Source organism: Protopterus annectens, chromosome 8.part1 (genome assembly GCF_019279795.1).
Source record: "Protopterus annectens isolate FY-2018-M chromosome 8.part1, PAN1.0, whole genome shotgun sequence".
NCBI lineage: Eukaryota > Metazoa > Chordata > Ceratodontiformes > Protopteridae > Protopterus > Protopterus annectens.
Window position 1 is genome coordinate 450,466,446 of NC_056742.1, and position 17,104 is coordinate 450,483,549.

A 17,104-nucleotide genomic window follows, 5' to 3' on the forward strand; every position below is an offset into this window, starting at 1 on the left:
GTCAGTTTACATTTAAAGTAATACAACTGAGTTTGCCAACAGAATTCTTAAAGGTCTTCATTCATAGAGAGCACATTAAACAGGAGGAAACATTTTAAATACCAAAGGATGCATTCAGTCATATTGTATTTCCATTCATACATAATGAAAAAAAATAGGAATGCGAACAATCAGACAGTGTGCAAATAGGAAGGTGCTAGGTTTCATAGCTACAGTTTTTTTGTAGTTTACTGCCTTTAATCCATATACCATAATAATAATACCCATTTTTACAGGAGTACTATTGAGAAGAAAGGTAATTTGATCTGTCAGAAGGCACTGCACAGTGGAGTTGTTGAAGCAATTACATTAAACTCCCTGTAGGAAGGCCTCATTGAGGGCTGCTAAACACCAAGCTGATATTTCTTTTCTTTTTTTCCCTTCTGTCTTATACCTCTTACATCTGCATTAAAAGTGAAGCCAGACTGCATAATTAATGTAATATCCTTAAGGAAAATGTGGAAGTTGGTTTATTGCCAAGTTACATCTCTGAGTAGAACAACAACTGATGGCCCTTCTCTAGTTTGGAGCACATCTTTCACTGAAAGTGTTGACATACAAAATACTTCTCTGGGAACCACAAAAGATTTCAGACGTATCTGATTCTTTGACTGAATGCATGAAGGAATCTGCAATGGGTTAACAAGCACTTAAAGACAGAAAAACACAGTTTTGGTAGCTATAACAAAATTTATTGTCATGAATCTATGAAGTAATACAAAGCAAAAATTCAGGCAACCTGTGCCTTTTCTATTTGCATTACATTCTGAATAAAAAGTTAAACATATTTTTGCAATATACACATTCAGGCTATTCCACATTTTACGTAAACATTCTGGTTGTCTTTTATCCTTGCTTTTATGTCTGGTTCTTTTATAATATGGCATACTTTTCTTTTACTATAATAAATTTGATGTTCTTACTTACGTCAGAAGTGTTTACCATTGGTAACACCTCTCTTTGTTACTGCAAAAATTATTATGATGTCTCAACCGCTTACCTTCGGAATCAGGGAAAAATCCAGAAATGATCAAGGACACTTTCTAAAATAATTGTATTAACTTTATAAGCTGACAGAATATGAGAATGTGAATTAACATGCATTTCCTGAAGTACAAAAAGTCTATACTCCTAATTATTGTCATTATTTAGCTGAAATCCACCATCTTTTCTTCCCAAATTGCTAGTTTTAGCAGGGATTAGAAGGGACAGGGCAACATTTTGAGCCAAATTCAGAAATGTCTCTGAATATCAGGGACAGTTGAGATAAATGTGAGAATGCCAACAGAAAGATACATAACTGCAGTATCTTTGTAATGCACATTCTACAAGGACTTGATATAAAGGAGTGCATATTTATTCAGTAATTAACAGAAATTAGCAGAAAGAAAAGAATTACAGTTCTCAGTTTAGATGATTAAATTAAATAACAAACTACTTTTTTTCTTTTTGAACAGTGATCAGAAGGAAGAAGGATTTGAGGATTTTTTTCCACTTCAGTGCATATCAAACACTGGTCCCATAGAGCCTCTTTGTTGGTATAAAGCAAAATTCCTCAGTACACTAGTCAGACAGAGGTCTGACACGCATTACCTAACTTCTCTGAATGTTAACTTATGCTGTGGGATTGCTAGATCGCCATATCCCATCAATATTGTGAATGAAATGCATTTTTACCGGAAGACATGCCTTAGTGTACATGCCATATACAAAAATGTCAAATGGGTCATGTTAACAGAATACAACATTAATTTTTCTTTGTGCTTGGTACACTGACAATGGGTCATTCAGACACCCCTCAAAATGGAGGCTAATAAACTGATTAACATATCTAGCTGCTTATGATAACAGCGCTGATTTACAGACAGAAATATCTGTGGGCAACATTCCTGGAAAATACCTTATTAGTATGTTGAACATACAGCTTTCTCATAGACTGTAGTTAGTTTTGATCTATTTCCCCATTATGAGCATCAGACTCAAAACAATCCTTACTGGCATAACCTGTAAGGAATGGGTAACAAATTGGCAAGGACTTCTGCAGCCAGATGTTGCATGGTGCAGGGCAAATGGGTGCGTTTACAATTTTCTAACCATTCCTCCTCTGTTATTCAGTATCTGTAACTGCTTGCAAAGGTGAGGGCTCTGTTAGATGTGTCTATGTAAACCTGACAGTCTCCAGTTTCTATTACACCCAGGCATGTATCAGTAAACTCCCTTGTGTAAACAAGAGAGTTTGCATCATCATCATCAGCAGCAGCAGCATTCTAGTTTTTAGCAGATTTGTTGTCCCAACAGAGGCTGTTCAGCTTCTTGATCTGCAGAGAACAAAAACATCAGCATTCTCTGTGGTATTTCAAAAAGGTTTTTGTTTTGTCTATGTTTTTTTTTGTGAGTTATATAGTGAAAAGTGGGTTACAACAAGTACCTCAAGCACACTTATGGATGGAGACTTGATTGGTTTTGTGCCATAATTTATATTCCTAGTCTGGGAGGCATTTCCTTGTTATTGTTTGGATCTGTGAGTTGGCTTAACGTTGTGAAGCAGCTAAACAAAGGGCCATACTATGTTACTACAGGCAGCATTTTGTTTGACTTTAACTGTTTGCATCTCCTCTAAGTTTTCCAAATGGAACTTGTCAAACATTGTAAAATGATCATGTTCAAATCTGAAATGTCATTAAATATGGAGTTCTCTGTATACAAGCCATTTTAAATATCCAACTCTACATTGTTGAAAGCCTTGAGAAACAAATTACATATCTACCTAAATGTAATTTAGTTGTGTCCTGTCCAGTGAAATACATTTCAATCAGTCTTTATTTCATAAAGTAATATGATTCCAAGCTGCTTAACAGATGAATGAAGATCAGAAAGGGTGCCAGTAAAATATCAAAAGGATTTCAACTAATCACATTAGGTCAGGAGTACACTTTTGTTAAATATTCGTGTAATTTGCAGACACAAGTATCAACAGCCATGGCCAGTAATTCATCAAGTCCTATCTGCCACAAAGCTAAATAGATTCAATTATTCATTTACTATTTTTTTTTCACTTTCTGTCTAGAATAAAGAGACTTCATTTCTTGCAATATTATTTAGCAGGCTTTTGTGCATATTTTTGGCATGTTCTTGAGACTGTAAATTTACATTTGAATATAAACCACTGATCCTATTTATTTTGGTAAAATGTGTATAAGTCAACTTTGAGATTAGAAAATTACAGATAATGATGTTTTCCAACTTGTTATATACTAATTTTCAAGCATTCTGTCCTCATTTCATTTTCAGTCAAACTGATTATAAAAGCATCTTTTCCTTTTTACTAAGTGTAATGGAAATTGTCCAAGCTGTGAATGGTTTAATTACAATCCTAATTTCCACTTGTCGTAAGATCACGCTATGGTATTGCAAATGTAATGCAAATAATTAAGACTAATCTTATTTACTAGAACAATCAGTTAAGGAGTACATGACATACACCACAAAGCAGTGTTAAAAGTAGAACTGACAACCAATGCTGGATAAGTGGAACATAATTTTAGTTTAAGGATTTACATAAATAGATGTGTAAAGATGTAAGCAGTTTCAGGTAGGGACGATAGTATTACTGAACAAAGTAGCTAACAGATCAAAAGAGAAAGGTCACTCATGTGATTCTACATAAGAAATACTCATAAACTTCCATTGATGTAACATTTATGTGTTCATAAGATTTCAATATTAATTATTTCCAAAATCCTTGAATCCAATACCATGTGACATTCAGTAAAAAAACACAAATTCAGAATACTCAGTGTTAGAAAATAATTCTATAGACTAATAAGAGTCTTTACCAAACAAGAGAACTGCCTGTTACTTTAAATTTCTATTACATTCATAGGTGGCTTAATACATTTTAATGCCTCATTCCAAGGATCACATTTGATACTTGCTTTTCTAAAACAAGATTCCTTGACTGAGATTAAAATAATATCTGATACTTGGGTAGTTACTACCAGTTACCAGTGCCAGACCGGCCTATTATTATTAATTTTGCTCTACCTCTGACTGGAGATTTGACAGGGGAAAAACAGGTTATGCACTGTTGGTTTGCTGCATATAATACAGATCAGCAACCTAGCCAGTCATTTTTCACATTTCCAACTTTAACAATCTTTAGGGTGTTGTCTTCCAGTTTAAGGCTATACCAGTCCTTGATGAAATAGCTGTGATCTGTAAGACAGAATTAGAATTAATCCATGGTGCAGTACTATATAACACATTGCATTAACCAACAATGATTGACAAATACATATAAACAACATGATGATTGTTTGGACATTGCGTTAAAAGCCTGGCAATGTCTGAAAAGCATTTCTGAAATAACTGCTTTATTGAACACATGTATATAACATGCATTTTTAAGTGTCATTTTATGTAAAGTTTAATACTTAAATTAAAGCAAATGGCCTATTATATAACTATAGCTCTGCATTTATGACTTGGAAATTTCTGTCTTCATTTACATGATTATTTTCACTATTGTAACCTTTCCGTTTATTTCTTTGCAGACAATTAATAAATTGTTAGTACGCCCTAGATTATCTACTGTGTAAAATGAAGCTAAAGTAGGTGTGGAACATTATGCAAAAGGATGGAGTGATTGCACTCCTTAGAATATATTTATCATATTTTTGAGTGGTTGAACTTTTTGTAAATTCTAATCAGCAACTCTCAAACACAAGCTGTATAAAATGTAAACTACAATATTCAGTGGCCAGGATTTAGAAAGCCTTCATGCATCATGCTAAGCAAATGTGCATGAGGGCCAACTGCAGACTATGTGTGATTCAGGGATATGCATACCACTAGCAGGGAATGCCAAGCAGCAGGGTCAGGTGTGGCATGCTAATGGCTGTATAATGACATGGTAATGAGCAGTTTTATTAAAATGAGTGGCTTGGGGTATGCAGATGAGATAAAATAAGAAGGCAGAACAATTCATTAATCTTTAAAAGCCATGCAACAGAGCTGTGACTGCTGTATAACTGAACTCAGACGAATGTTCATATTCGTACTAAAGGAGTTGCTAAATAATCTTAGCGGTTGCTGCAGCATTAATAAATGTGCATCTGCAAGGGGCTGTTATTGCCATTACTTTGTACAAGTGTCTATATCATCATCTCCAGAGGCACCAGGTCATTCGACCATGCTTAACATTTTATGGATTTTACAACACCAAGATTGGGGAAAAGTACCAAATGGATAAGACACTATGCAAGAAATGGGAAGCATTATTCTTGTCTGCAGCCCTGGGGGAGTCTTGGAGTATCTAATCTAGTAGATACTAAGATAAGCATCATTTTACATACTTTAGCTATAGTGTTGCCACCTATACCATATTTTTCCAGACTACCTGGGAATCAGAGTATTAGTCTGGTTCATAGGTACATAGGTGTGTACTAGGCTAATGGCCCTGGAGCCTATATAAGCCTAGCCCAAGAAGATTCCCTGGCATCATGCCGCCCAAAGTTAGTTCCCAGTGCCTTTGTCAAGCAAGGCCACTGAAGTGATCCCCGGGGGAACTTCCTATTGCCCGTCCACTCGTCAAGATTTCCCTTAAAGAGGGCCAGTGAAGTGCTCTGCTTGACGTGGATGGGAAGCTTGTTCCAGAGTATGGGATGTTTCTGGGTTAGGAACCTGCCCCTCCAGCATGTTCTGTTTATTGTGGTAATGAGGTTAAGGCCCCTGGAGTGTGTTGCATGGAGGGATTGGAATTTCTTTAGGTGTAGCATATCTAGCAGCTCTGGGTCAGACATAGCTTTGTAGGTCAAGCAGAGATTGCCTCTAAGTAGGTGATAAGAGACAGAGTTAGCTGGAGTTTTTTGAGTCTGTCCGTATAGGCCATGTGTCTAAGGCCTAAGATCCTCTTAGTGAGGTATTTTTGTGTCCTTTCCAGTTAGTGAGGTACATACCAAATGGGGCATTGTATTCTATAATAGGTCTAATGAGAGACGAGTAGAGAGGGATTATGACCGCTTTCTTCTTGGGTGAGAAACCTTTTGTAATGAGATGTGCCACATAGAAGGGCTTTCTGACTACAGTGGCAATGTGGTTATCAAAGGCGAGGTTGCTGTCAACCTGTGTCCCCAGGTCTCTTATCACACCTTCGGTGTTTAGTGAACTACCACCTATGTGGTAGTTCATGGGCACCAAATTTTTCCCAAAGGGAATGACAATGCACTTTTTGGCATTGAGCTTAAGGCCATGGTTCTGGCACCAGTCACTGGTGTCAGTGAGGCCTTTTTGTGGAATGTCTACATCAGTTGAAGAATCAATAATGGCTCCAAGTTTGCAATCATCTGTGAACTTGGTCAGCCAGAGCCCCTTTGTGTTGGCTTGCACTTCAGAGAAGTAGATGCCAAACAGGAGAGGACCTAGGACCAATCCCTGTGGGACACCACTTGTAATTGGTCATTAGTCAGATTTGGAGTCTGCTACTTTCACAGTGTTGGTTCTATCAGTGAGCCAGTTGGCAACCCATCTTATTACATAGGGGTTTATGCCTAGTTTAGTGAGTTTATCTATGATTCCTAAGTGAGGGATGGTGTCGAAGGCCTTGGCAATATCTAGGTAGGATGTGTGAACTACCTTGCCCCCATCCACAGCTCTGGTGAAAGACTTGAAGAAGTCAGTCAGGTTGAGCAGGCATGATCTACCTTTCACAAACCCATTCTGTGTGGGGTCCAGAGTTTGGAGATTCCCTATGTCCTTATTTATAAGGTCCATGATGATGCGCTCCATAGCCTTACATATCAGACTCATCAGACTAATGGGGCGGTAGTTCCTAGGGTCTGCAGTTGCTCCCCATTTGTGGAGTGGGATGACCATAGCAGTGCACCATTTGTTTGGAACAAAGCCTGAAATGAGGCTGTGATTGAACAGGGTACTCAGGTGTGGTGCCAGTTCACTTTGTAATTCATGTAGAACACAGCCAGAGATATTATCAGGTCCCATGGAAGCTGTATTCTTGGCTTTGGACAGTGCGGTTTTTACCCGTGTAGCTGTGATAATAGGGATTTGGCATTCCTCAGGTATTGTGATAGGCTCTTTAGGGAGTGAAAAGGAGGTAAAGTTCGCACTGAACCTGTCAGTCAATATGTTGGCAATATCAGTTGGTTCTGTATATGTATTGCCATTGTGCTGTAACCCAGAGCAGATCTGAGTATTGCCATGTAGATTCTTGACATAACTATAGAATGCCTTGTAGTTGTCTTTAGAATCTGCAGCAGTTTTGTTTTCATAGCTAGCTTTAGAGGATTGGATGAGGGAACTCAGTTTTTTGCTGAGGCTAACAAAGGAGTTTTTCCCTTTACCCTTTTCTGCAACAGTTTTTTCCTTCTGTTGTAGAGTTTGTTTATAGTGGGGGACCACCAGATTGGCTTCCTTTTTTTGGAGGACAGCGTCTAGGTTCTGTTTGGTATGGCCCGCTCCATGCACTTGTGTATGTGGTCATACAGGGCATTGGTGTATGATTCAGCAGTCATGCACCTATTTTCCATTGGCATGGGTGTCATGAAGTTAGCCACCTCTGTTTTTAGAAGCCCAAAAATGGCTTTGGAGAAGTTTTTATGGTGGTTTCCTTTAGGGGAGTGAGGGTGGGATGTGGATATCCATGGTGATTAGCTTGTTGTCTGATCTGACCAGGGAGGAGTTGATTACTGGTGTAGAGTAATGGTTACCCATGTTAGTAATGACCAGGTCAAGGATGTTTCTACCCCTGGTGGGGGTAAGAATGAGTTGGTCCAGAGCACTGGAATTAATGAATTCCAGAAAACATCGAGCAACTTTGTTGGTACATGAGTAATTTTCCCAGTTAATGGAGGGGTAGTTAAAGTCTCCCAGTATAAGGGTATTGAGTTGTACCCTAATATTTTCCAGTGTGTTTAGGAATGTGGAATGGAAGTCTTGGGACATGGTGGAGGTTCTATAGCAGGCTACAACCTGGATTGCAGTTTTACCCAGTGTTAGTTGTACCTGAAGTATCTCTGATGCGTTATGTTGGGCTACTAGTCTGGAGGTGTGCATATCCTTTATGAATATGGAGACACCACCGCCTTTAGTGCTTCAGTCCAGGTTTAGTGGCCAAAAATTGTGGTATGAATTACAGTCTCGTAGTGCTGGGGTGCTCTCTGTAGCCTTGAACCAGGTCTCAGTCACTGCACAGATGTCGATGTTCTCCATTTTAAAGAGTGCTTTGAGTGAGTGCATTTTGAGATTTAGACTTCTAGCATTGAGTAGCATAACCCTCAGATTTCATTTGCTTGTAGCTGTTATGGTGATAATTTTTTCTTTAGGACATTGCCTAAAAAAAGCACTATAGGGGTGGCAAGATCCTTGGCCAGTATCCAGAATCCCTGGGGTGACAGGTGCAGGCCATCTCTTGTGAAGCATCGAGGTCTATCAATCATGTTATCCCAGGCAGACAGATACTGGATCCCCTTAGAATGACACCAGAAACTTAGCCAATTGTTGAAGTCAATCATTTTGTCCTTGTACTGTGGTATCACTCTGGGTGATGGCAGGATGCTCCTCAGAGCTAGGATCATACCTGCCTGGGCTACATGATCAGAGAACTCTTCCATTACTCTTTTCATGTAGTCCAGGGAGGTACATCTCTGGTCATTTACACCAACATGGACAATGACAGATTCATATTTGTACCTGTTGTGGAGTGACCTAAGTGCATGCGTTATGTGGTGGATCCTGGCACCTGACAGGCAGCTGACCATAACTTTCTCCTTATTCAACCTAGTGAGTGGGATATTAGTGTGCTTTACTATTGAGTCACCTATGACTAGTGTATTGGGTAAGTTATTTTGCCTTATGGGCTTTGGTTGAGTGGCACACTGTTTATGTGAGCTATGTGTGTCATGGTTTGTGCTGGGATGTGGTGGTTGTTTGCATTTCTGCCTCGGAGGTCTCTGTTGTTTGGGCAGATTTTTATTGAGAGCCTCCATGAAAGTAGGTGTGTGCTTTGTGTTACTATGTGAGGGCTGTGCTGGTGTATTTTCTGGAGGGCTATGTGTTGAAGGTGGTGTGGTGCAGGTGTTATCCTTCTCCTCTTTACTGGCTAATCCAGTCTTGGCTGGAGAATGCTTGGCTTCCAGCTTGGCTATATTTGTACATTTCTCAAAAGTCATAGTGTTGGGAGGTAAGAGGAGAGGGTTGTCTGTCTACATGAGGCAGTTGCTACACTGCCTCAGGATGCCCAAGTTCACCAGGTTGACAGGAGAAAGCACAGGGAAATGACCTTTAAACATGCCTGGACATCAGCTCACTATATTAAGTACTGAAGCCTTTTACAGGAAAAATGTAACTCAAAGTGCCTAAGTCTGCACAGGGCACTGCCAAACACTTGAGGGGAAACCAATATGTAGACCCTGAAAATTTAAGGATGAAGTATTTAGGCAGATATTCTGAAGTTAGGAAGAAATCAAGCAGTACTTACTGAAAATAAAGAATTAGCTTGTCAAGAATGATGAAAAGAGGGGAGTCACATGAATTGCTACTACATGGCTACTACTAATGCTGGTGTCATCACAGCTTCACTGTGTTGGAATACAATACTCCTTTGTGTCTTCTCTCACCAGAAGCAAAATGTTAGCACCGATCCCAAGAAGAGAAGCAGGCCACAGCCTGTTTGGTGATCCACAGTCTTGTCCCAGATGATGCAAGGGTCTGCAGGCTTGTAGCCTTTTTCTGGTAGGTACCTCGAATAGCAACCAGACCAATCTGGTACGTTAAGCACAGACACCCACTCTCCAACCAGAAAGAGTCAGGAATCCATGCACTCTACTCCTACTCTCACCAGGATCAGAATATAAGCACAGATTCCAAGCTGTCACCTATAAAGCAGTTACTAAGCTTTCTCCAGGAAATAATGCAACTGCACTCCTTCTCTCACCAGGAGAAAACAGAAGCACTAATCCCAAGATGACTACTGAGAGGCAGAATGTGGGGTCTCCAATAACTGGTGGTCTTGCAATAGATGCTTTAAGGTAAGATGAAAAAAATGGTTTAGCCTAAACACTGCATTACGTTTTACCTGTCTAAAAAGTTATGTTTTAGTGGAGAGTCATCTTTTTTAAAACAGCTAGAAGCACTATACAAACTCCAATATCTTGTTTACCTGTACAGACAGCATACCGGAGTTTATAAAAATGCAGACTTGGATGAGCTTTATAATTGAAAAGCAACACTAACATGATGTGTTGAAAACCTGGGACTTTCTATAAAGGGGGGAAAAACAAAATAAAGCATTCCACCTACTGATGATGCATACGTTGATGTCATAAAATGGGCAGGAAAGTGGGTGGGGTGGGTGAGGAAATGAGTGGATAGAGGTGGAATTGTGGGTAGTGGAAGAGTATGTTTTTGGTATGGTATTTGCCACATAGAAAGGTGGCAAACCTAATTAGCTACAGGGACCTTTCAGCAACCTACTAGGGACACAGTAGGGGTATCTCAGGTATCTGTTTCAAGAATATTTCATCAGGTCCTTGATGCCATGCTTCAGCATGTTGGGGGAGCATATATGGTTCCCAAGTGTGACAGAAGAGAGTGGAAACATCATGTCAGAATTCTATGATATACCTTATTTCCCTGATGTATTGGTGGCCATAGATTGTAGCCACAGTGAAGTAATGGGCCCCACTTGGTATACAAGGGAGATGATACATGAATCAAAAAAGGGTATCAGTCCATTCACTGCCTGGTGTTCTATAATCCACAGAGTATCCTTTTCAGTGTATCTACAGACCACCGAGCCAGTTACCACAGCTCCCTCATATGGCATGCCTGTGAATTGTACCAATGTTTTGTGAGGGATGACTTCCACCCAGGGGCACCTTATAGGTGATGTCAGATATGCCATGGAAATCTGGTTGATGACATCCACCAGAAATCCAGAAAATGAAACAGGGCATGGTTATAACAATGGCCAAAAGCAAACAAGGAAGATTATTGAGTGTGTGTTTTGGATGCTGAAGGAAGACATTATTCTTCTAGTAGTGCCTTGCAGTATGACCCTGGCACATGTTGGCAAATATTTTCATTATGTGCAATGTTACTCAATATAATACTGAGGAGGCAGTTACAGCAGGCTGGGTACTTATAGGGTCAGCAGTTCCCAGCACATCAGGCAGTAGAGGCTTGGTCAAATGAGTTGTCAATGGAGGAGCCAACAGCCAGAGATAATTATGCCTGACAGATGTAGGTCCAGTATGCCATGGCACAAAGCTTCAGAACAGTGTAAAGCAGATACAGTACAGTAAAAGTGATGCATCCAAAACCAACACCTGGCTGTGCTTGCTCATGCATAGGCTGGCCACAATGTTCATCAGACATAGGCAACACAAGTAACACTGTACAAAGGGCGGGGCACAGGTATCATCATTTGTACAGATGGGGAATGGATGGCACTGTACAAACACATACACAGATGCATGGATCTCACCATACCCAATAGAACTAAGATGCTCTCCTCAAAAAAAGGAAGCCAATCTGGTGGTCCTCTGCCATAAACAAACTCTACAACAAAAGGAGGAAACTGATGTGGAATAAGGTGAAGTCCCAAGACTGGAAAGACCCCCTTAACAGCTTCAGCAAAAGGTTGAGATCCCTCATCAAATCCTCTAAAGCTAGCTATGAAACAGAATTGCAGCAGATAGTAAAGACAACCACAAGGCCTTCTATAGTTATGTAAAAAATCTCCATGGCAATACCAAGATTTGCTCTGAGCTACTGCACAATGGTATCTCCTATACCGAGCTAACAGATATTGCAAATATACTGACAAACAGATTCAGTGCTAACTTTACCCCTCTCCCCCAAAGGACCCATCACAATACCAGTAGATTGCCAGGCACCCAGTATTACTGCTGCACAGGTTAAAACAGCACTGTCCAAGGCTAAGAATACAGCTTCTATGGGACCTGACAGTATCCCTGGCTGTGTTCTACATGAGCTACAGAGTGAACTGGCACCTCACCTGTGTGCCCTGTTCAATCACAGCCTCTCCTCAGGCTTTGTCCCCACCAAATGGCGCACTGCTACAATCATCCCTCTCCACAAAAGAGGAGTGACTACAGACCCCAGGAACTATCGCCCCATTAGCCTGATGAGTCTGACTTGTAAAGCTATGGAACTCATCATCATGGACCTAATAAACAAGGATATAGGGAATCTCCAAACTCTGGATCCTGCACAGTTTGGGTTTTTGAAGGGTAGATCATGCCTTCTCAACTTGGTTAACTTCTTTGAGTCAGTCACCAGAGCTGTGGATGAAGATAAGGTGGTTTATACAGCCTACCTTGACCTGGCCAAGGCCTTTGATACCATTCCCCACTCAGGAATCATAGAAAAACTTACTAAGCTAGGCATCAACCCCTATATCACTAGGTGGGTTGCAAACTGGCTCACAGATAGAACCCACAGTGTGAAAGTAGCTGACTCCAAGTCAGACTGCCGACCAGTTACGAGTGGAGTTCCACAGGGTTTGGTCCTGGTTCCTCTCCTGTTTGGTATCTACTTCTCTGAAGTCTAAGCCAACACGAAGAGACTCTGGCTGACAAAGTTCACAGATGATTGCAAGTTGGGAGTTATTATTAACTACCCAAGTGATGCTGACATCATACAGAAAGGTCTCAATGAGACCAACAACTGGTGTCAGAACCATGGCCTTAAGCTGAATGCCAAAAAATGTGTCTTCATCCCCTTTGGGAAAAACCCAGTTCCCTTGAATTACCACATTGACGGTATTCCACTGAACACAGAAGGCGTTATAAGAGATCTGGGAACACAGGTTGACAGCAACCTCTCTTTTGACCACCACGTTGCCACTGTGGTCAGAAAGCCCTTCTATGTGGCACATCTCATTACTAAGGCTTTTGCATCCAGGAAGAAAGAGGTCATTGTCTCCCTCTACTCTTCCCTCATTAGGCCAATCATCGAGTACAACACCCCATTTGGCATGTATCTCACTAGACACCTGCAACAACTGGAGAGGCCACAAAAGTACCTCACAAAGAGGATCCTAGGCCTTAAACACTTGTCCTATATGGACAGACTCAAAAAAACTCCAACTATTCTCTGTCTCATATTGCCTAGTTAGAGGTGATCTCTGCTTGACTTACAAAGCCATGTCTGACCCGGCTCTGTTAGAAATGCTACATCTAAAGAAATCACAATCCCTCCGCACCACACACTCCAGAGACCTCAACGTCACTACCACAATCAACAGAACATGCTGGAGGGACAGATTCATAACCCAGAGTCTGCCCATGCTATGGAATAGACTTCCCATACATGTCAAACAGAGCACCTCACCGGCCCTCTTCAAGAGAAATCTTGATGAGTGGATGGGAAATAGAAAATTCACCCCAGGGATCACTCCAGTGGCTCTACTCGACAGAGACACTAGGAACCGAGATTGGGTGGCAAGATGCCAGGGTAATCCTATGGGCTACAGTTGTAAAGGCTCCAGGGCCATTAGCCTAGTACACACCTATGAACCTATGAACCTATGTGTGGATATTATTCACAGGGGGAAGTGTGAATGTGGAGGATTATAGGATCACAGGAAGTTACTAGGTTATTGGCCCTGAGGCTCTTACAAACTTACCCAAGAATTTATCCAATATTCCTATAAGTCAGCCCCTAATGCCCCTGTCCAGCAGGGACACAGGGGTATTTTCTATTCCCCATCCAGTTATCCAGGTTGTGCTTAAAAAGGGGTAATGAGGTACTCTGCTTGACATGGAGAGGAAGCCTATTCCACAGAATGGGGAGTCTTTGGGACACAAATCTGTCCTGCCAACAAGTCCTGTTGATGTCACAGACCAGGTTAAGGTCATGCATGCCGGTTACTTGAGTGGAGCTTAACTTGCGGATATGCAGCAGTCCTGTCAAGACATGGTCTGAGATTGTTTTGTATGGCAGACAAAGGTCACCTCTGAGGAGTCTGTATGAGACTGAGTAAAGGGACAGGGTTTTTAGCCTATTTGTGTAGGGAAGATGTTTGAGGCCGTGGATTCTCCTGGTGAGGAACCTCTGTGGTCTCTCTTGTTGCTGCTTGTGCTTTGTGAGGTACATGCCAGAAGGGGAATTGTATTCAATAATGGGTCTTATAAGGGAAGAATACAGGGATGTTATGATCTCCTTGTCCCTGGATGATATACCCTTACTAATGAGGTGGGCCATGTAGAAAGCTTTCTGTACAATGGAGGCAACATGGTGGTCAAAAGTCAGTTTGCTATCAACCTGAGTGCCCAGGTCCCTCACGACTGATTGCATGCCTAGCACCTTGGTATTAATGTGATAATTTCTGGGGATATCACTCTCCCCAAAGGGGATGATGATGCATTTTTTGGCATTCAGTTTGAGGCCATGTTTCTGGCACCAGACATTTGTATGGGTGAGACCCTCTTGGAGGATGTCCACATCACTAGAGGAATCGATGACAGCATCTGGCTTACAGTCATCTGCAAACTTGGTCAGCCACAGCCCACTGGTTTTGGCTGGCACCCCAGAAAAGTATATCGCAAACAACAGAGGCCCCAAGACCGATCCCTGGAGTACACCCCTCATTACCGGTCTACTACTTGATTTGGCTTCCCCTATTTTGACTAGGTGGGTTATATCAGTGAACCAGTTTGTTACCCATCTGCTAACATACAGATTGATGCCTAACTGAGAGTTATCTATTATACCTGAGTGGGAAATAGTATTGAAGGCTTTGGCCAGGTAAAGGTAGGTGTTGTGCACCATCTTCCCCTCATCTATGGCTTTGGTGACTGTCTCAAAGAAGTCGACCAAATTTAGCAGGCATGACCTCCCCTTGATGAAACCAAACTGTGTGGGATTGAGTGTTTGGAGGTTGCCAATGTCCTTGTTAATGAGGTCCATGATAATCTGTTCCATGGCCTTGCAGATCAGGATAGTTAGGCTGATGGGTCTACAGTTTTCTGGATCAGTGAATGCTCCACCTTTGTGCAAAGGATGACAGTGGCTGTCCTCCACTCAGCTGGGATGAAGCCAGTACTCAGGCTTTGGTTGAATAGGATGCCTAATGGTGCTGCAAGCTCCTGCCTGAGTTCATGTAGGATGGAGCCTGGGATGTTAGAGGGTCCCATGGAGGCTGTATTTTTTGCCTTTGAGAGGGCAGTGATGACTTGCTCCCTAGAGATAAAGGGAGGGGGCAGGTGCTGGGGATGTCCTGATTTACTGATAGGGGGACAGAGGGGTGAAATTTTCACTGAACCTGTCTGTCAGCAGATTGGCTATATCTACAACGTTTGTGTATGTGGTGCCCTTGACCACCAGTTCTGAGCAGATCTGAGTGCTTCCTTTGAGATTGCGGACATATGTGAAGAAGGCCTTGTAATGACCTACCACTGCCAGCCAGTAATCAAGGAGCTTCAATCCTCACCAATGGCAACAGTGGGGGACATTCACTGTGAGTATAACAGGTGCACACACAGTATTTCCAGATGCAGTTCTCTGCATCAGGTGCAATTTCCCTTAAGAACACACACAGAGACCAGAGGCAGTCCGGGGCTGGTTTCTCCCTCTTTCGCCAGATCCCCAGTAAGACTCCCCACTGGCACAGCTATAGAGCTGAGAGCTCAGCTGAGTGACCAGGCCAAGACATCTAGCACACTCCCTGTCCAACCAGTGCTTTGTGTTCCTGCCCAAATAGCTGACATACACACTCTTTGAGGTATGATTTACACACACACACACACACACACACACACACACACACACACACACACACACACACACACACACACACACACACACACACACACACACACCTTTAAAAGGCTAGCACAGGTTTACTAGCTATGCTCCCTTCTGCCCAGACTATAAGGCAGTTTTTACTGCAACCTGTCACTCCTGCCAGCTACATTAAGGCCCTTAACAAAAGGTGTCCTATCTTACGGTGTAATATTAATATTAACACAAATGGTTGTTTGACCAAGAGCAAGGCTACTAGGAGTGGCCCACACAGTGTCATAAATTAATATGCAAGTACTCTCAGAACTTAAATATCTCTGCACAGATCAGTTGCAATGGAAGGTATAGATATATTTAACAGTAAACAATAAAAGAACACATAACTAAATATATATTCACAGTGCCATCAGAGTTCAAAGCCATAGGACATATTTAAAATAACATTGCAGTGCAGGCTCACACAAATAAAGAAAAACATCTAAACTAAGCTTTTCTATATTCCTGACTGAATCTAAGAAAATTATACTACTCCCTAGTAACTTACTGTAGGAACAAGGCAGATGTGGTGAATGGCTCTTGTCAGCTCCAAGACAGAATGCAGAATGCTCTGTCTCACTAAGAGACTTCTCAAAATAATATCTAAAATAGTACTGCTGAGCTAGCTTACAGAATGACATCATTTCTGGTCATCTGACTTTTAGTTCTCATGCAAACCTCCATTGCTGAAGCTGGCAGTATTCAGCACCTACCTGTAAAAATAGTCATACAAGGGCTTTTGCTCAGATCTTTGACAAATGCTGGAAGTCATAAAACAATTGTATTCCTTCATGCTTCTAAAGTAGCAAATAGTTCACCACAAAGACAATACAGAAAGCTTCCTAGTACAGACGTTGCATCTCTGGCTGCATTGAAGCATCTTTAAGGCCTAGCCTATAAAGTAATTTAATTTCAGATATTTTTCTAAAGTTTGCAGGACTGAGGTTAACCCTCCAATTTCCTCTGTTAAAACAGATACATTTAACCAGTTACAAGAGTGCATGTACATTTCTGTTCTCTTCCAGTAGGGCACATTGTGGATACATTTTAAGCACAGGGACTTTACAAATACCGATTCAACACAAACATCTGAACAGAGCAGTTTGATATACACATGGCATGTAGTTTGTTTACATTTGTAACACAGGCATCGTATATAAATTAGTTTGATATTCATAAGTTCCTAGGTTGGTACTAGGCTATCTGCCCTAGGGCCTATAGAAGCCTAGCCATAACAATTCCCTGG

General features: G+C 41.3%; 1 protein-coding gene across 1 annotated transcript in view; it reads right to left on the reverse strand.

The window, feature by feature from the left end:
• Window positions 1–709: 709 nt before the first annotated feature.
• The window catches only part of MMP2 (matrix metallopeptidase 2), a 511,193-nt gene continuing 494,798 nt past the window's right edge, over window positions 710–17,104 (reverse strand). The window contains exon 13 of the mRNA XM_044082007.1: window positions 710–4,254. Coding sequence (XP_043937942.1) covers window positions 4,151–4,254 — 104 coding nt within the window. The 3' untranslated portion in view covers window positions 710–4,150. The remainder of the gene's footprint in view (window positions 4,255–17,104) is intronic.